The 20810-nt window shown below is 37.9% G+C and overlaps 2 protein-coding genes and 1 long non-coding RNA gene across 4 annotated transcripts; 2 read left to right on the top strand and 1 right to left on the bottom strand.

The window, feature by feature from the left end:
• Window positions 1-623: 623 nt before the first annotated feature.
• On the bottom strand, window positions 624-5419 carry LOC138836225 (uncharacterized). 2 transcript variants are annotated; one of them, XR_011374930.1, is made up of 3 exons: window positions 5343-5419; window positions 4686-4847; window positions 624-708 (listed from the first exon to the last, which is right to left on the bottom strand). It is a non-coding gene; the product is annotated as an uncharacterized lncRNA (long non-coding RNA). The 2 variants fall into 2 exon arrangements; XR_011374929.1 differs by lacking the exon at window positions 624-708 and adding an exon at window positions 2373-2444.
• Window positions 5420-10253: 4834 nt separating this feature from the next.
• Window positions 10254-12021, top strand: LOC138836224 (hemoglobin subunit theta). The gene is made up of 3 exons (XM_070034718.1): window positions 10254-10345; window positions 10470-10692; window positions 11826-12021. Exons 1-3 carry the CDS (start codon window positions 10254-10256, stop codon window positions 11952-11954), a joined length of 444 nt encoding a protein of 147 aa, XP_069890819.1. The 3' UTR covers window positions 11955-12021.
• Window positions 12022-16514: 4493 nt separating this feature from the next.
• Window positions 16515-17826, top strand: LOC138836223 (hemoglobin subunit gamma-like). Its single transcript, XM_070034717.1, has 3 exons — window positions 16515-16606; window positions 16719-16941; window positions 17698-17826. The coding sequence occupies exons 1-3, from the start codon at window positions 16515-16517 to the stop codon at window positions 17824-17826; spliced, it is 444 nt and encodes a 147-aa protein (XP_069890818.1).
• Window positions 17827-20810: the final 2984 nt, after the last annotated feature.

The raw sequence follows: 20810 nt of genomic DNA, 5'->3' as shown, positions 1-20810 counted from the left end.
CTGTGTACCCACTGCTGCTTTCCCATAGCCCAAGCATAGACATTTTGGCCCTGTCTGGTCTGAGTCAATCCCCTCTTCTCTGTCATCTAGTCTCCATAGCCTGAACCAGCATCTGGCCTTACTGGAAATGCTGAGCCATGCTGAGTCATGCCAGGGACCAGGGTGTGTGGCCAGATGTTTTCAACTTTGAGCGATGTCTGCTATCTGGGTCCTGAGCAGGAAGCTTACAGAACAGATGGCAAAAAGGAAAAAAAAAAAAAGAGAAATTGACTGTCTGAGTAAAACTCTACCTCACTCAGCATCACGAAGAGAAAGAGACCCTGAGACAGAATGAAACATATCCTAGAATGCATTATGTTTTGATCCTCAAACAATCTGGTTGTCCTTATGAGATGCCATAGTATACTCTGTCACTGTAAACCAAACAATCATCTTGCAGGTTTCCTCTCATATTTAGAAGCAGCATGTAGATTTTTAGTTCACAAAATATCAAGTCATTAATCAAATGCTGTTGGAGTAAACTGAGGCCTTGAACTGAGCCAATGACTTCTTTGACACATTCCCATACATACTATAATCCAGGCAGAATTTTAATTTTTTTCCATAAAGATACGATGGGGATAGATACTAAAGGACTTTCTCAGCTGTCATCATTCGATGGTTCAACATACTGAATGTCCACTTTACATGGAGTCCCAGAGACAGGGCCTGACACAAAGATGGAAGAGGAAGGGTTAAAAATGAGGGAAAGGAGAATATTGTTCACTCTTTCAGGGTGCCATTGGATAACTGAATGACCAAAGTCCTGTCCTCTTACAGGGCACAGGCTGAGTCAGATATGAATGGGTTCACTAATGGGAATGCTCAGTATGTGTTAGACTTGATAAAGCAGCTCCAATTTTTTATTTGCATCTTGTTCTTTTTTTCTTATTTAAATTTAAATTTTATTGTCAAGGTGATGTATATAGGGGTTACAGTTACATAAGTAAGGTAGTGAGTACATTTCTTTTTTGATATATATGTTTTATTGTAAAGATACTGTACAGAGGGGTTATAGTTACATGAGTAAGGTAATGAGTACATTTCCTATCGAGCATTGTTACCCTCTCCTTTGTTTTCCCCCTACCATCCCTTCCCGTGAGTACATTTCTTGTCAAACTTGTTACCCTCTTCCTCAATTTTCTCCCACTTTATCTCCCTCCAGCCCCCCAAGGTGTACAGATCATTTCCAACATATTTTCTTTTGAGTATCACTGTTGCATTGGTTCCCCCTTTGTCCTTTGTCTCAATATTTTTTTGTTTTCCTTCCCTTTTCTAATTCAGATAAATGTATATACAATACCCAGGGCACCAAATCAACTATAGTAACAACAGGGTATAAACCATAGGGGGAAAAACACAAAAGAAAAAAAATCACCCAGAACATTAAAAACAACAACAACAATGAAAAACTTCTTGTATCCATGTCTTGGAGTTCATTTCACTTAGCATCATCTTATATGGTCATATGTACACTGTTGGTGGGAGTGTAAACTTGTTCAACCACTCTGGAAAGCAATATGGAGGTTCCTCAAAAAACTAAACATAGAGATCCCCTATGACCCAGCAATCCCACTTCTGAGCATTTACCCAAATGATCACAAACAAGGCCATACTAAAGTTACCAGCACAACTATGTTTATCACAGCATTATTTACCATAGCTATAATATGGAACCAAGCCAGATGCTCCTCAACAGATGAATGGATCAAGAATATGTGGAATATGTATACAATAGAATTTTATACTTCCATCAGAAAGAATCATACCACCCCATTCGTAAGGAAATGGAAGGACTTGGGAAAAAAATCATATTAAGTGAAGTAAGAAAGGCCCAAAGAACCATAGATCCCATTGTTTCCCTTATTTGCAATAAATAGTATACATCTAGATTAATCTTAGCAGATGAGCAGAATAGCTCAATAGCTATATACATATGGCAGCTCCAATCTTGAGAAAGAAGAATCATTTATGGAGACTGACTGTTTATAAAGCTAAATACCTATGGCAGGCATATAAATATAATGCTTAGGGCAAGAAAAAAAATCAGGAAATTACAAGATCAGGAAAAAAAACTCTAAAAGCATGACTGAAATTATGCTTCAAATGGAGTTCACTGTTGCACAAACATGCTTCAGAATTTTGAGATGACTTGAGGGTTTAGACAGCCAGGAATGAAATATAAGAAAAGAGGCAGGCTGATCAGAGTTTTCCAGGGATTGTTATGCATCTCTTATCCTATTGAGCGTCCTCATCTTAGAAGCCATGATGGTTTGCGATGTCCAAGGATTCACTACAGGCTGTAATCGTTTGTACGTATAATCACTGCTAAGGGCATGAGTTAATTTGGTCAAGAAGATTTAGTGAAGCTAACTGGAAACTTTCTTCTTGGTTCAAGTATTTATCTAGGACAGAAACAGAGGCAGGCTGCAGACATTAGGAAAGGAATATATCATTTAAAAGTTAATATAAGGCAAAGAGTACACTAAGTGTATAACAACTGTGAAATAGCTTCTAATACAGAGCTATTTAAGTCACACATTTATGGGAAACAAGGTAAAGAATTCTGAGGGGGTGGATTGAGTATGAGGAAATATATGATGGGTGATGACCAAACTAGGGTATTAAATATTCTTTTATAGCACAAGGATTAAATATTGATTGATGTTCTTAGTTGAACATGAATTTAGTACTTATGATTTTGATGCTGTGATGTTCTTAATAACTTAGAAAAATGGATTGTGTATTTTTATTTTATATTGAGCCTAGATATTCTATAAATGATCTCTAAAACGATTGTTTCTTCCTCTCACATAATTATCAACATAATGCCTAGAGTATGTTTAGTACTGAATGAAAATGCTTGTTGAATTGAATTTTATCCTTCTTGTATTATTGGTCACACAGAGGAAAACTCAGGTGGGAGGGAGGGACGCTAAGGAAGAAGGTGACACTCTGGAGTGTGTTAGGTCATTTTTAGATTGAGGGGACACATTATCTCTTTTCCCATATAGAGTCCCATAGCCCCAACGCCTTCAACTCAAGAGATGTGTTTTCCATCTGCTTATTATCTAAGTTATTCCATATGTTTCTCTCCTCAAAGAAAATAAAAAATAATCTAGAGCTTCCTGTCATCTGAACTATTTGTCAGCATCTAAGAGAGACATTGGTTAGTGCTGTTTTGACAAAAGCTCTGATACATAGAAAAGTTCTAAAGATAGTTTGTGATTTCCCATCTACCCAACCAACAACACCACTTCAAAGCCAGTTCTATGGCTGTCCCTGTAGAAATAAAGGCATCTAACATGCAGCCTCTCTGAATCTGTCTTTTTTTTTTTTTTTCTTCTTGCTTATGTGGTGCTGAGGAATGGAACCCAGGGCCTCAGGCATGCAAGGCAAGCGCTCTACCACTGAGCCACCTTCCCAGCCCTGAATCTGTCTTAATTTACTTACAATGATAATTTCTAGTTCCATCGATTTCACTGCAAATGACATGATTTTGTTTTTTTTTTAATAGATGAATAATGTCCAATTGTGTGTGTGTGTGTGTGTGTGTGTGTGTGTGTGTGTGTGTGTATACAAAGACTTCTGATAGTTTCCATCTCGCTAACAATACACCAAAACCTACAAATTCAAAGTATCACTTTTCTCCAGGAACCATGATGAAATCTCATATTTTGTTTATTATGACTCAACTTGATATGTATGCATATGCAGTACATATATGGCAATGACACATATATGTGTATACACACGTGTGTATCTGTATAGATGTTATTATTCATATGTATATAATTTTTCTCATAATTATCTAAGTATTACTTGTGTCCACATTTCATAGTTTAGGACCTCTGTATTCCCATATTTTTCTGCTTCCATCTCCAATTTATACATCATTAAATTGATTTTTACAAATTTTCCTAGGAATTCTCAACATCTTAAAAATATTTCCTAGGAATTCTCAACATCTTCCTTCTTGAAGTTATTGACATTTTCTATTTCTTGTAACTACCTGCCTTTTTATTTATTAGTATCTTCTTTTTCAGGGGTGGTACTGATATTTGAATGCAGTGCCTTGTATTTGCTTCTCAACTAACTTTCTACCACTTGCGACATGCCTACAGCCTAGCCTTTTTGTTAGTTATGTTTTGGAGATGAAGTCACATTGATTTTTCTGCTTGGACTGGCTTTGAATCCGATTCTCGTAATCTTATGAGCATTAAGACTACAGTCTACTGCTCAATTAAGTTAAAGTGAGGAATTTCTTGTCCCATTATGTAAAAGTAGCAATACCCTTTCCTTATTAACCTGATCTTACTCTATCCTTCATTCTATTTTTCTTTTTATTCCACAACACCTAACATCATTCTGATATGCCACAAATTTCACTTGCTTATGTATTGGTTGTCTGCCTTTCCCCACTATTGATTCAATGAAATAAAAATATTTGTGTCTATGTCTTATTTTTGTGCTATCTGCTTATCATTTTTAGAGTGTCGAATGAATGAATGAATGAATGAATGGGCAAACACTTATGCAAGTACAAATAAATAGACATATATCAACATACTTAACTACTAAGACATATAACCAGTGCTGGACATACTAAGGCTGACTACAGCAAGATAGGTATCAGCAGGTAGTACCTTGATGGCTTACTGAACTCCAGGATCCAACATCCAGCTCATTCTTTTTCAGGCTGTGACTTTCACTTAAAAGCTTGTACTGGCAAAATGAAAGTCTTCACAAATAAAAATAAAAAGCAAGGTATTTCTTTATATTGGCATTTGTGATCAGAATAATCAGGCCTGTGTGAGAAATAAGTTCTTTTGTCAATCAAGTGAAAGCAGAAGAAACAAACTGTGCCAAGGTTGGTGGCTTGACTTAATCCTGCCACTAAAGCCAGCATTTTGCTCCTTCTACCTTCATCCAGACACAGCCTGGGCATCGATACTATGTGAGGTTCAAAATATCCCGAGTATAAACCAACAGAACACATTCCTTTTTCTACGGTTTCAAGTTGAATATGTGTAATTTTAATATATTCTTCTTTATACTTCAGAGCATTATGTAAGACTAACGTTAAGAGTAATTGTAGTGGCCAGGGAATCATTCTATTTCCTCCCATTTGACCCTCTCTTTTGGCCAGTATTTTTTTTAACATCTTATTTGCATTAGGAGAGTGTAACTTCTTTCCCTGGCCTAGTTTTGTAACTTATTTAATCTCTATACTATTTATATTTTAATAATAATAGTAACAATAATAAATTTATAGCCATATAGTCCCCCTCTTCTTGTCTTACTAGTGAAAGAATCGAGGATGGGAGCCATGAAGTCAAGAGAAGGAACTCCAGCTTCCATTGTCTTCAGCTGGGTTCCTACGTGGCCAAAACTCCCGGTTGTGCTGAAACCTTATCTACACCCACAGTCTTTGACCCCACCCGGCTACCACCAGCACAAGTCACCAGAAGAAGAAAAACACCAGCTCTGCCTGATTCTGTAAATTAGAAGTAAAAGTAAATTTTAAAAAGACTCTTAAGACCCTCACAAAACAAATAAACAAGGGGAAAAAAGGAGGAGAAAAGAAAAAGAAGAAGGGCAGAGGGGGGCGCAGGAGGAGGGACAGGAGGAGGAAAAAAAAAGATGAGAAAGGGAAAGAAGAAAACTAATTTCACAAAGTGATTTATGGCAAGAGATTCTGTGATGTTTGAGTATAAAAAACTCTGGCAGCAAAGTGAAAAAGAGACTCTGCTATTTACAGATGCCCCAAACTCTAGGAGATTGAGCTGATTTACTTTTAGAAGGAGCTCTTCTACATGAATTTTGGGGGAAAGAGCAACTATTCAGTATCTCTGTCCTTAGTGACATGAAGCAAAAGACCTTGATTTCTCCTATTTCTGACTAGCAGATGATGTAAGTATCATCCTTATTGCTTCTGTTTAAGTCCTATCTGCTTGGCCTGTCTTTAGTTTTATCATTTCCTAGAAAGATGCAAATTTCAATACAAGATATATACTATGGTATAGCTTCAATACAAAGTTCCCAAAATAGAAAAGATTGATGCCTAGGTAAGAAATATAATTTTTAAAGAATTCAAAATAATGTACTCAAAAACATTGCACTTTTCCTACACGTGGAAAAAGGTGTACTCTTAGCATGAAATGGCTATCACTGGGGGTGGGGGGGAAGGGAATACATATAAAACAAACAAATGTTCAATAGATAGCAAATGTCAAGAATGTGAAAAAATGGAATATGAACTGTTACTGGGGATGAGAATTAGTCTACCTCTATAATAACCAGTATGCAGGTTCATAAAATATTAAAAATAGAACATCCATACAAAACAAAAAATTCAAACATATCCTTCTGAACATATTCCAAAAAAATGGAAGTCAACAAATCACCAAGATAGGTTGTAATTTTCCTTTTGTATGTGGAATCTAAGGGAGAAAGACATGAAAGCAAAAGAGAACTTATAGGGATAAAGAGAGAAAAGAAAGAGGATCATAAAGAGGGGGCACATGTGTGTAAATCTCAATGATTTCTCTTACATTGTCTGGATCACATATGTTAATAAAAATAAAATAAAAATAAACTCAAGTGACTTTTGCCTCTTCAGTGGTTTATAAACTTTGCTTATGGTTTTTGTGTTTCAAAATTAAGGCCAAGAATAATCCTTGAAACAATTATTTTACTCAGAAAACACTATGGGAAAAAGTCAAGAAAGGCCATATTTTATCTACCAACAATTGTTTCATACACTTGTCCATAGTAATATCATTTAGAGGAAATATAATATTTTACTCTTTAGATTAAATGCATGTTCTTGGAATACATGCATGCCTGTTATCCCAGAACTAGAGAGTTTTCAGCAGGTAGATTAAGAGTTCAAGGTCAGAGACACTGCCTCATACCCCAAATAAAAATAGTATCTTAGATATAAAGACTCAATATGGGCTGGGAAGGTGGCTCAGTGGTAGAGTGCTTGCCTTGCATGCATGAGGCCCTGGGTTCAATTCCTCAGTACCACATAAGCAGAAAAAGCCAGAAGTGGTGCTGTGGCTCATGTGGTAGAGCATTAACCTTGAGCTGAAGAGCTGAGAGACAGAGCCCAAGACCAGAGTTCTGGCCCCACGACAGACAAAAAAAAAAAAAAAAAAAAAAAAAACTTAATAAAATATTGATTTTTCCCATTGAAAAGTCATCTTCGCTTTCTTAAAATCTAACACACAATTTAGAAAACTACAATTACTGAAAGAAGCCCTGACAAAGATGACTGAATACTTACTTAATATAGAGGAATCTCTTTTTTAGATAAGGTATGTAAGGGCTTTAAATTACTTTAACTTTTTAGTTCATAAATGAATGCTCTTACTGGTTCTTTTTTTCTTGCTATTTTGTACTGACCACTGGATCATCAGTTATCTTTGTAAAGTTGGAGCTTTCTATCCAGAGAAGGGAGATAAAAATCATTCATCTTTGGTTCATAGGAGGAGCAGTTTGGATAGTTTAGCATGAGTCAGCACCATCTAAGCTATACTGACAATGCTCCCAGCTTGCCTGATTTCTGAGTCAGAATTGATAATTTATGTCCTTAGCCTTGGGCTTGCTGCCTTTTCTTCTTAAATCCTTCCTTGAAGTCCTCACAGATGTTAATAACAAAGACATGTGGGATGGGTCAGGTCCCTGGATGGAAGCCAGATCTCATATCATAGATCATAACCAGAGAATAAGAGATGAGCCTTGCAATTGGGTGGAAGAGGAGAGAGAAAAACCTCATACTCTGATGTATTAGAGAAGTCTGTGTCCACACTGAATTGAGAAGAGGATGGTAGATAGCAACAGGGCTTGTTTTAGGGGAAAATTTGCTTCCAAATTCTTAGACTTCAGATATCCATTCCTTACTTGATGGGCTTTGACAGTCTCTGATCCTAACATACCGTTCTACGGACAGAACTATTGTCTTCACATGGTGGATTCACAAATATGCCTGAGACATCTAAAACTTAATTTTCATTGACTCTTAAGCCAAGAGCTGCTCTTCCCAGTGTCTCCAACTTCTCATCTATTTAAGAATCTTTTACTGGCATTGGGCTGGGAAGGTGGCTTAGTGGTAGAGCGCTTGCCTTGCATTCATGAGACCCTGGGTTCGATTCCTTAGCACCACATAAACAGAAGAAGCCGGAAGTGGCGCTGTGGATCAAGTGGTAGAGTGTTAGCCTTGAGCTGACTAGCTGAGGGACAGTGCCCAGGCCCAGAGTTCAGGTCCTCTGACTCCCCCCATCCCCTATACACACACAAAAGAATCTTTTACTGGCATTGTCAAATATCTTCTTTCTTTACCAACCTAGAATCTTCCTAAACTGTGTATTCTAAATGAGGATGCTGAAATTTTATTTGGGGGAAAACGCCTCCAGTATATTCAGGAAACTATAACTGAAGTTTCAAAATTTTTTCATTTTGAATATAGCAATAATGTAGTCTATTGATAGCCTTATCTATTTCTTTGTTGTGGGAGAAATCACAGTCATTTGCAAATGATACTATAGTTGTTGCAGATATCTTTAATATTAATCTGTAACATTTGTTGAGTATTGCTGCAATTGTGGACCCTTGGTATATCTACAGTATTTATAATGAAGCCCATATAATGTTGCCCCCAAATTGTTTGATGACTAAATTTCTATATGTATTATTTACATTGATATATTAAATTATTTAATTTACATTAACATATTAAATAATACCTATGTATTTCTCTATGCATTATCTGATATATTAAAAGTACATTATTTGGGCTAGGAAGGTGGCTCAGTGGTAGAGTGCTTGCCTTGAATGCATGAGGTTCAATTCCTCAGCATTACATAAGCAGAAAAAGCCAAAAGTAGCGCTGTGGCTCAAGTGGTAGAGCACTAGCCTTGAGCTGAAGAGCTGGGGGACAGCACCCAGGTCCAGAGTTCAAGCCCCATGATCAGAAAAAAAAGAGTACATTATTTAGTGTACATTATTTAAAGTACATGATTTAGTCAATCAAACTAAGCCATGATAGAAAAATTAAAAAGCTAAGAGTAGAATTACCTGGTTATATCTATATTTGCCATGCATATATAATGTATGTATATATTTATATATATCTAGAAAGATCATCTCTGTTGAAAGCTTGTGTAGTTTTTCAGTGACTTGGAGTAATGCTACTTAGGAGAGTACCAATAAATCAGATAAAGAATTCTAGTGTCTTAAGAAACAGGCAAAGATAATACATGAGCTTAAGGGTTTTAATCTCATACCATATTAATGACCATAATTACCAGGGCAAGGTTATATACAAAATCTCAGGGAACACTTGGAATGTAAAAACTAGAGAGACAGAAGCCACACTGAAAATAAAAAATGAGTCTGAATATAATGTAAAACAACAATAGTGTCCAATAAAAACAATCTGTTAGGAAAGCAATTCCTAGGGTGATATCCCCAAAGAAATCAGTCTTCTGAGCCACAAAGAAGATAAAAAGAAAGAAAATTCCCTAAAAGCACAGGATATGTTCTTCTTTTTGACTTCTCTCAGACATCACCTTTTGGCATTATTGAAATTGAGGCTTTAGTCCCAGTGTGGACTTCTTATTACTGTGTAAGTAATTGTGAACGGGTCTTGTGTCCCTGGAACAAAAGATGAAGATGGTTTAATCACAGTTCCATCTTCAGGAGAATAAGAACTGGATGAAACTATTGCTTCAACTGCTTGAACTTTGCTCTTTTCATTATAACCATTTCTCAAACAATGTTAATCATTTTTTGGACTGGAACTTTTCCTATTAAGGATTTAGCTCTTGTCTATGGGTTTTCTTTTTAAGTGGGGAAAGGGGAATGAGAGAATTGGATAGTATTTTGGATGGTTTACATGGAGAGAGAAGAAAGAGAAAATGGAGAATGGCTGAAAAATCCTATTGTCACTGGAAGAGGAGCTAAGCGTAAGGACGCAGCAAGGTCCAGCACGCGTTATCATAAAACGCCTTTTTCCACAGATGACCTTTCTTTGCCCTGACCCCACCCATGAGTCATTAGTCAGCTTGACCAATGACCTCAAAGTACCATGGAGAAGAAGAGGCCAGGACCTCAGAGCAGTGAAGAATAAAAGGCGAGGGGTTCTGGCAACGGCACATACTTGCTTCTGACACTTCTGTGATCACCAGCAAGCTCCCAGAGCAGACATCATGGTGCATTTAACTTCCGAGGAGAAGGCCCTTATCAATGGTCTGTGGAGCAAGGTGAATGTGGAGGAGACTGGAGGAGAAGCCTTGGGAAGGTAAGTACCCGTTCTCATCACGTAGGAGAGAAGGATGACCACAACCCTTGCAAATGGGCCAGGACTAGCATCAGTGCATTTTAGTAACTCTGATTTTCCACCTCTCATTTGTCCTCTATCACAGGCTTCTGGTTGTGTATCCTTGGACCCAGAGGTTCTTTGACAGCTTTGGCAACATGTCTTCTCCCTCTGCCATCATGGGCAACCCCAGAGTCAAGGCCCATGGCAAGAAGGTGTTGACTTCCTTTGGAGAGGCTGTGAAGAACATGGACAACCTGAAGACGACCTTTGCTAAGCTGAGTGAACTCCACTGTGACAAGTTGCATGTGGATCCTGAAAACTTCAGGGTGAGTTCCTTTTGGCTTTTGTATTGAGGACATTAAAGGCTGGGGGAGTAGGGGGGGAGCAAAACTATGGTTGCAACTGTCCACTCAGATCTAGAAATCATGAGTTCAGCTTGGTTCGGATAGATAGATTATAAGAGACTCTACTCTACATCAGCTTTATTCAGAGCAAAGAATAGAGATCCTTATAATTAGAAGCCTGGATTTGCTTGCACTTACAGAATTCTGTCCGAGAAGAATTTGAGTTGTGCTTATTTTGGAGATAATGTTAAGAGAATGACAGAGTTGTAAGAATATGGAATTTGGGTTTTGGTAGAGGATGGCCTGAGTTATGGAGGGAGAGTTATGGAGTTATGGGTACTAATAGTTGAAGTTGAGGAATTATTGATTTTTAGGGAAAAATTTCCAGTGCAGCTTTTTTTTCAAATAAAATATGACAAATTCACCTGGGTGCTGGTAGCTCATGCTTATAATCCTACCTATTCAAAAGGCTGAGGTATGAGGATGATAGATTGAAGCTAGCTCATGCAGGAAAGTCTGTGAGACTTTTATTTCCAATTAATCACCAAAAAGCTGAAAGTGGAGCTATGGCTCAAGTGGTAGATGTTAACCTTGAGCATAAAAGCTTGGCAACAGCACCCAGGCCCCTGAATTCAAGTCCCAGAATTGGCATACCACACACACACACACACACACACACACACACACACACACACACACACACACACACACATACACACATACACACACACAATGACAAACTACCTAAAATTAAATTAAATTCCCACAAAATATTGTGACAAGCAGAGGCTTGTCCTTCATAGATGAAGACTAGCTCTCAATGAGAATCTGGTAGTCCTGAGATTCTGTTTTCACAGAAATCTTGGATTTAGTTAATGAGAAAGGAGGAAACGTAAATAAAATGTTGCCATTAGGGGAGGATATGAGGATCTAGGTAAGAAGGATGTTGAATGGAATTAAATCTAGGTTCATTTGCGATGACTGAGAGTGGAATTCTTGAAGTTGGGGTTCTCAGGGAGACTGGAGTTGGGCAGCCATTCCCCTGTACATTTTTCTTTTCTGGAAACCTCTACTTAATATGTCTATGTGTCCTTTTTCTCTTTTTTTTCTAATAGCTCCTGGGCAATGTGCTGTTGATTGTCCTCTCTTCTCACTTTGGCAAGGATTTTACTCCTGAAGTGCAGGCTGCCTGGCAGAAGCTCGTGGCTGGTGTTGCCACTGCTCTGGCTCACAAGTACCACTGAGTCCTCTTTCCAATTCACCAGCCCTCCCTGTGTCCCCTGAACCCTTCTTCTATACACGGGGACTGAACTGGACCTTGAGTACACATCTTCTGCTTAATAAAGTTCATTCTCTTCAATAGTGATGTTTTGTCTTCTCTGTCTTTTACTTTTGTGTTAGAGGAGCACACATTTCTTGGGAGAAATATGGGAAGAAACAAAATCTTTCCTCACAAGAGTGTTGGGACTCATCAGAGAGGGACAGGTGGTATGTGGGGAAAGACTGGAGGAGCACTATGGCAGAGGGTGGAGGAGGAGTAAAATGAAACCTGCAGAAGTAGACTTGTGGGATATGCCAAATTTCACCAAAAAAGAGAAGGACAAAACCAAGCTTTGTAGGTGTCTAAAGATTACTGTATTAATTTATGTAATATACAAAATTTATATGTGTACATACATCATATATCTTGGGAGAGTGAATTTAAGAAAAATGAGTGAACTAAATTATAGCTTGGAGTTTTCCTGAAAGTTCCCACCAATCAATTATAGCCAGCTCTTCTCTTAGGTGTCTGTCTTTTCATGAGGAACAAAGGATCAAACAATCAATGTGCATTATGTTCTGTTAGAATATAACATGCACTAAACTATAGAGTTAGCTTATAAGTATATACATTTTGGGAGCATCATGATGTAGACTTTTCGAGATGTAAGATTACATGGATCTTAATAAGACTCATAGTTTGAAACCAGATTTTGGTTACTGGCATGAATTAGCTTTCCAAAATGAAAAGGACAGTCAGTTTAGGTGGAATATTAGCAAAGACCAGATAGCAGATGGTCTTGAGAATAAAATAATAAATCAACTTATTCTGATACTGGAAATAATTAATAATAAACACTTTAGAATGATTATTAGGAAAAGTAGTCATGTTATGAATACAAAGTAGATTCAGTAGTTCATTGGAGATTAAGAGTTTATGATTTGGGGGCTGGGAAGGTGGCTCAGTGGTAGAGCGCTTGCCTTGCATGCTCGAGGCCCTGGGTTCAATTCCTCAGCACCACATAAGCAAAAAGAAAAAAGCCGGAAGTGGTGCTGTGGTTCAAGTGGTAGAGCGCTAGCCTTGAGCTGAAGAGCTGAGGGACAGTGCCCAGGCCCAGAGTTCAGGCCCCACGACCGAACCAAAAAAAAAAAAAAAGAGTTTCTGAATTGTCTGCCTGAGCTGGCTCTAAACTATGTTGTGCAAATTTCAGCTACCTGAATAATTAGGATTATAGACATGAGCCACCAATGCCCACCTTAAATATAACTCCTGGAATGCTTTAATTTCTCTGAGAGTTTTGAGGTTCAAACCCTAAGTCAGTCTCTCATGTCCATGCTTGAGATCCTTAAACATCACAAGTCCATGTACTCTATATTAGCAAATGCAACTCAGTTGGGCATTTGTCTCCATACACTGATAAGAATTTGTCCAGGGCAATAGACTAATAATTGTTAAAGTTTCAGGCTATCAACAACACTGATATTTCAAAGTTCTGTAACATTTCAATGTGGCCCAACGCAGAATAAATGGGTATCTTCACAGCACTATTTTTCCTACCTAGTCTTTAAAAAAAAATTGGAACAACATGCATTTTAATTAAATTAACTATATATCTCCTCTTTTGGGGGACAGACTCTTGTTATGTAGCTGCAGCTGCCCTCAAACTCATAAGTCTCCTGTCTCAGAATCCCTAGTAATGTAGCAACATATTGGGCTTCTTTTTCCTTGTTTATTTTTCCATTTAGAATCTAATTACTATTATGACTCTGAATGTCAAGGAGTAAAAGATGATGATAAGAATGATACCTAGTTCTAGTCATCATCAGTGCAGCACAACATAATAGAAAGCAAATTCAGTATTTATACCACGCTCCCCCAAGTTCTGAATGACACAAGATTTTTAATAGATAAAGAATAAATAATTCTTGCTCATACTTAATATCAGCTGTCTGAATAAAATAATGTGACAAACATTATTAGACTGATTCTCTTAGCAAAGTGTGTAGGAGGCTTAGAGATCATGTCATTAAGAGGATTAATGGCTTACAGCTTCTCATTCCTTGACACAGAAGATGAGCTGTCTGTCACCAGACAAGTGGTGTTGTACATCCTCTGCCACAGTATTTTCTGCCATTCTTTCTCCATTGGCATGTGTACCTCACAGGCCCATTATTTATTTCTTTAATGTAACAATTAGCTTGTTATTTTCAGCTTCAGTTTTGAATTTATTATTCCAACTTCTAAACATCTCGGACAATCTTTCCATCCATCTTACTCCTTATTTCTGTCACAGCTAAAACAATTCCCCCTTAAAAGAAAGTCTGCCTGCTACAATTCTACCCAAGTCCAAATACTAATTTGATAGTGTGTAAATAATATCTGAACTGATTTGGTTGATTGGCTTATGTATTCACTTTTCATTCTCCCCTATGACTTATTTATGTTAACTCCTCTGAATTTACAACAATTATGAAACAGCTATTTAATAAAATAGTTACTGATGAATGCTAGAAAACATGTGGGATAGAAGCAGCTTCATAGGTTAAGAATCAGCCAACACCATGAAGCAATGATAAGAGCAAAATGCAAGGGTAAAACAGTCATGGAGGGATGTGGAGCAATTAACAAAAATCTAAAAGATATTTCCTCAAAAGCACAAAAAGGGAAGCAGTGGATATAGGTGACTTTGGGGTCACTGTTTAAGTTTCAGGGAAAAAAACGGGACAGACAACTGTATGTAGACATGCATAATCATAAATTTCTGTAGTTTAATTAGGGATAATTAAGAGTCACTAATTTTTTAAAGGCCTCAAACCAAGCCTTTAAGTTATCCTCCAAGACCCTACAAGCTGAACCCTGTGGAATAATCACATCTGGTATACACAGTAAACTTATCTCGTAGGCTTCTTATCTTATAGAATCCTGGCATATTGAATACATGCCACTATAGACATAATAAAAAGTCAATTTTATTAAAGAAGAGAGAGATCCTAACCTGCATTCATCTCTGTTCTATGCTCTATACCTCCACATCTATCTATATATAATGTATATATCTATCTATCTATATATAATGTATATATATAATGTATATATAGATATATACTATATATCTATAAATATAGTTATCGGTCACCCCTAAGAGAAGACAATCATTGCTGATATCTTCTCAACTTCTTGGTCTACATCCATTAAAAACTGTAAACTTTGCATAAAGACTAAAAGGCCTTCCTATACTATTAGTGTCAATCCACATGAGAAGTTAGAGCAAGAATGAATTTGAAGAACATTCTTCACTTAAATGCATTTGTGCACCCTTTCAAAGAATCATCAGTGCTGGCCCTACAGGGAAAAGAATCAAGGCTGATTTAAAAAAAATTTTAGGCATTGTGATTTAGCAAGGTCACAGAGAAAAAATATATACATCTTCTCTCTTTCAGGTTGAAAGTGATATGTCAGAAAAAGAACTGACTCAGACAATGTGTCTAACAGGCAGTAAGGTCCCAGCTATCAGTGTAGTGTGTGGATTGTTACTCCAGGAAGATAAGTCCTGTGTGTTCAGAGATTAACAAGCATGCAAGAGAAAGTTTGCTCTCTGTCTATAATATGCCTTGGAATTAAACCAGTGGAAATGATTTGAAAGACCTAACAGTTGAAAGACAAGTCCATATTGATCACCAAGAAAACTCACAGCTGTTTTTCCTGAGCATGGAAGGCTATACCCAAAGCCTGGATCACTAATTAGTGTAGACTTATTTCAGCAGGGAACACACAGATCTGCTGACTATGTAAGGACATTCACATGGAGGCAAACATTGTCCTTCTTATGCTCTATTTTACACAGATGCAGGGAGCCAAGGGTGCAGATCTACATTATATTACATAACACTAGTCTATTCCTATAGAGAAGCTGACGCCTCATGTTTCCTCAGACTGCTGTAAATTAGAGAAATCACACCCTAACACCTCAGATCATTCGAACACCAATGAAACCATTGGTGTTCTTGGAAACCATTTCTAATGGAATGAGATGGGTACTTGTCCCAGCACAGATGCTCAACTCCAAGCCTAAAAAGTATGTCATAACCTGGGAATTGTTCACATATTTGTCTCTAGTCTTAGTCTATAGATTTCTCTGAAGTTGGAGATAGACACGGAGGGAAGATTGACAGAGAAATAATCCTCTGGTGGGAGGAGAAGAAAAGAGCTGAAGGGAAGAGTGAAAGGAAAACAGAGATAATGGACTTGAAATAGGGGGAGGGACTGTTAAAAAACAAACCAAACACCTTCAGTAGCAGGGTTTCCTTGAGGGGCCCCTCCCTGACATTAGCTTTGTGAAAATGCCTGTTGTAATCTTATCCTACCCAGACCCCACCCCTAGCTTGATTGATCAGCTTGCCTTAACCAATAGGTTCATAGTATCAGGTGAAGCAAGGGGCCAGCGGGTCAAGAATGAAGAATAAAAGGACATACTTTCTAGCAACCATACGCACTTTGCGCTGCTAACGTCAGAGATATCCAGCAGACTCCTAGAGCAGACACCATGGTTCACCTTACATGTGAAGAGAAGGCTTTTATCAACAGCATTTGGGGACATGTGAATGTAGAAGAACTTGGAGGAGAAGCCCTGGGAAGGTAAACTCTGAGGGGCCATGACAAGAGAGGGAGGGAGGAAGGGAAATTGCTTGACCAAAATTCAGGCCTCGTTTCCAGATTTGAGCCTTCTTCTGACTGTTCCATTTCGTAGGCTCCTGGTTGTCTATCCATGGACTCAGAGGTTCTTTGACAGCTTTGGAAACATGTCTTCACCCTGTGCCGTCATGAACAACCCTAAGGTCAAGGCTCATGGCAAGAAGGTACTGAGTTCCCTGGGAGATGCCACTAAGAACCTGGATGATCTCAAGAGCAACTTTGCTCACCTGAGCCAGCTGCATTGTGACAAGCTGCACGTGGATCCTGAAAACTTCAAGGTCAGTCTGGGAGATGCTAAGCCTTCTCACCTTTGGCCTCAGGGCAATGTAGACAAGTAATTAAACATTATTGATCTAGGTCTGAGACTCTGTGGAAGATATGAGGTGTTCGTGGATTTGAGTTTGGATGTAAAGCAGCCTCACAATCCTAACCTTGCTGAGAACAGGCTTGTATAGAAGAGCTGACCCTAGAAGTCGACAGGGACTTGTCTATATGTCATTAGCTTTGAGAAAAACCTTGTATGGGGATGAGAAAAAATGATAGGTTTCCATAAACTCTTGTTCAAAATGATTTTCTTTCTTTCTGGAGAAAGAATATCACACTGTTCTGTCTTGTTTTTGTTTATTGATGGCCCTAGAAACTCAGGCATATACTGACTCGTTGAAAATAAAAGGAACCTAGGCAATTGAACATATATTACAGTGGCTATTCCTATAGTTACTATATTATATACTATATAGTCCTACATTAGACATATAAAATATGTCTAATACCAAATTGATATCTTACAACTTCAGGAGGACAGTCTATAAAATATAGGACTGTTCATCATAAGAAAAGGCCATAACTATACTTGCCAGGGGAATAAACTTCCTGTGTTTATTAACTAGGTGAAACTCTAGACTTAGAGGGAAGCTCATACAGGCTTGGTTCTGAGTGAGAGCTGGGGGTTCAGGTATCTAGAGACCAATCTAGCATCTCGTAGAGTTGCCTGCTAACTGTCTTTATATCTATTGTCTTTTTCTGGTTTACAGCTCCTGGGAAATGTGCTAATGGTTGCTCTGTCAAAAACTTTCGGCAAGGAGTTCACCCCTGAGGTGCAGGCTGCCTTTCAGAAGCTGATGTCTGGAGTTGCCAATGCCCTGGCCTCTAAGTATCACTGAGCTGCCTGCCTGCCTATGGTTTAGAACTCTAACAGAGAAGTTCTATCCCTCATATAATGCAAATAATAAAAGTAGTCTGCTAAGCAATCATAGGTGATGGTCCTTCAGTCTTCATTTCCATAGAGCCCCCAATTTTATGATGAGGGGGTATGTTTGTATGTATGTTTGCATGTTTTTGTGTGTGAGAGGGGTAGGTTGGGTTCCTATTTGTTTTTGCCTGCATTATGGATTTTATTGAGAAGATCACAGAAGAAAGCAATGTCCCACATGCATAGATTACTTGAATGGAAAGCATGAGGAGTAGGAGAGTGGTATTGGGAAGAAAGGACTCTTAGAATTAGACAATTTAGTGGAGACGGTGATGACTTCAAGGCTGGCTGGGGGCAGAGTAACAAGGATGGAGTTCAGTATATGAAAATTAGTCCAGGCTTTAAGAAGTCAAGGTCTAAGAGGGATTACAATGCCTTTCTATTTAGTATAAGCTAGTTTTCAACAGGGCTTTGCTGTTCAGAGCTTCTTTGAGGATAGAATGGGGCAGATGTTGGCACTCAGAACAGTTGACACCTGTCTCAAGTTAACTACATTTTGTTGCTAAGGAATTTGGTGTATTGTGTGTTGACATATGCCTTACCATGGTTAAGTCAGCTCAAAGGCCTTAGGAGAAATAACACTCAAGTATGCAGGTGAACTACTGCATGTGAAGGCCAAGGTATCATTATATGTTTCTGGAAGAGGAGGGGATATTTGTGGAGGAAATAAAATAGCTTATTACAAGAAGCCCTCCATGACACATTGTGTCTGAGCAATAGAACCACAGCAGGCTATCCAAAGGAAGTGAGAAGACTTTGACTAGATCAACTAGGCAGGCAGATTCACTGGGTTTCTTGTATGATTGGGAGTTAATTTGTATTTGTAGAAAAGAATGTAACATTGTGATAGAGAGTTCAGGAAAATTAAAGTGTGTTTGGGTGACAGAAGAGATCTTACTAATGGATGTATTCATCTTCATTGTTTTCTATGTCATGGAATTAAATCCCTGCCCAACTGTCATAAATAATTCACAAATAATAGGCTGCCTGAGTTCATCTTTATAACATTGAATCCACTCATAGTTCCCTTAGCTTATTTTTTTCCAAGTTTGTAATACAAAACCTTTATCATGATAAAATACCAAGATTTTATTATTTACTCGTCTTCTATTTTATTGGGATATTGCACTTGTTTTTACCTACTTTTAGATAGGAATTTGTTTCTCCCAACTATTTATAACGGTCTCTGCTTTATCATTAAGTCACTTCATTTTTTTTTTTAGGGTAAAATTTTTTTTTTAAATTTTATTTGTGAACATACTGTACAGAGGGGTTACACTTACATGGGCAGGATAATGCGTACATTTCTTACCAAGCATTGCACCCTTCTCCTTTGGTTTACCCTTCACATCCCTTCCCAGCCTCCCCCTCCCCCCCAATCCCAATCCTTCTCCTTCCCCCCCTTCCCCCCCCCCCCCGCACCGATGTTGTAAAGCTCGTTTTGGATCATTAAGTCACTTCTAATGTAATTTTTTTAAATTAACATTATCCCATATTACTTTTCTGCAGTCACTTGCCAGTGTATGATTGTATGCACTTTTTCTTGTCATATAACATTATCTGAAACTTTCCAATTTGTTAGGCTATTGATTTGTGTTGATCTCCTTTATTAGATGTGACCACCACAAGTCCCTGTAAGCTTCTATCTTGCTCACTAAATACCCCAGTATTTGAAATAATGTGTGACATATTTAGGCTCAGTAAATGTTTGAGTTTAAAAATACATAATGAATAATTGTATAGCTGCTAGGTGGTTATAATTGGGATCTACTACTGATGAGATGAAGTTCAAAATTCAATACAGGGCATTCCCTGACATGTACTTCAAGTGCTTCTAGTCTGACATAATGCATAGACATTAAGGCCATTAGAGAGATCAGTACCAGATCAGAGCCAGGCCATCTGAACAGGTCTATTAATGAGTGTAAATGGGATGTCTTTCTGTGGTCAAAGTTGCCTCTTCTTTATATTCCACTGACATTTTTATTTCTCTGTGTGAAAGTCCTGGGACTTGAACTCAGTGCATGGGTACTGTTTATGAGCTCTTTTGCTCAAGGCTAACACTGCAGTGTTTTGGTGGTTAATTGGAGATAACAATCTTATGGACTTTCCTTCCTGGGTTGGCTTTGAATCATGAGCCTCAGATCTCAGCATCCTGAGTTGCTAGAATTACAGTCATGAGCCACCAGTACCCTTTTCTTTTAAACTGAACTCTTCTGGGTTTGACTCAAACTTTTTTGCCTGCTTCTCTACCAAAGTAAAGATTCTCCTGTGTTTCTGTGCCAACTAAGTTTGAGAATGAGAGCTCACAGACATTTCGGAATGCCATGATAAAACAGCCTGGCTCTTTAGCAATTGCTAAACATTAAATATTGCAAACAAATATTTATGTAAATGGATATTTAAAATATTAAACAAATATTTTAAGTCTGAACAGATAAAACAGATGAAGTCTCTTACATGTTCAAGTAGGCACAAATAATTTCTAATTCAGGTCTAACACTGGATCTGAGTGTTCCAATACTTCTATAAATATTGATAAATAGTGACTTTTAAAATTGTAGCTTTTGCAAGAATTAATCTCATGTATAAAGAAAGAAATCAGAGTCTTAAGGTTGTGTGTATGAAAAATAATAACACTCTATTTTCTTAGCCATTAAAATTATGCCCAGTCCATATGAGTAATTGCTTGTTATACGAAATCCAACTGCAGCCCACAACCACAACAGCGTGTGGAATGTTGTCAGTGAAGACTGACTCTGTCTGATTAGATAACTCAGTAGAGGAATGTAGCACAATATAGATCAGACAGAGATCACCTCATCCCCACTGAATTGTGTATGACTCTCTTCACTGGGCATATTAATAACCTTCCCCAATACCAAATTGAGTATT

This window comes from Dipodomys merriami, unplaced genomic scaffold, assembly GCF_024711535.1.
Source record: "Dipodomys merriami isolate MVZ:Mamm:240054 unplaced genomic scaffold, mDipMer1.0.p SCAF_25, whole genome shotgun sequence".
NCBI classification, from domain to species: domain Eukaryota; kingdom Metazoa; phylum Chordata; class Mammalia; order Rodentia; family Heteromyidae; genus Dipodomys; species Dipodomys merriami.
Note: the sequence above shows the minus strand (reverse complement) of the source record. Positions and strands in the feature narration are given on the sequence as shown.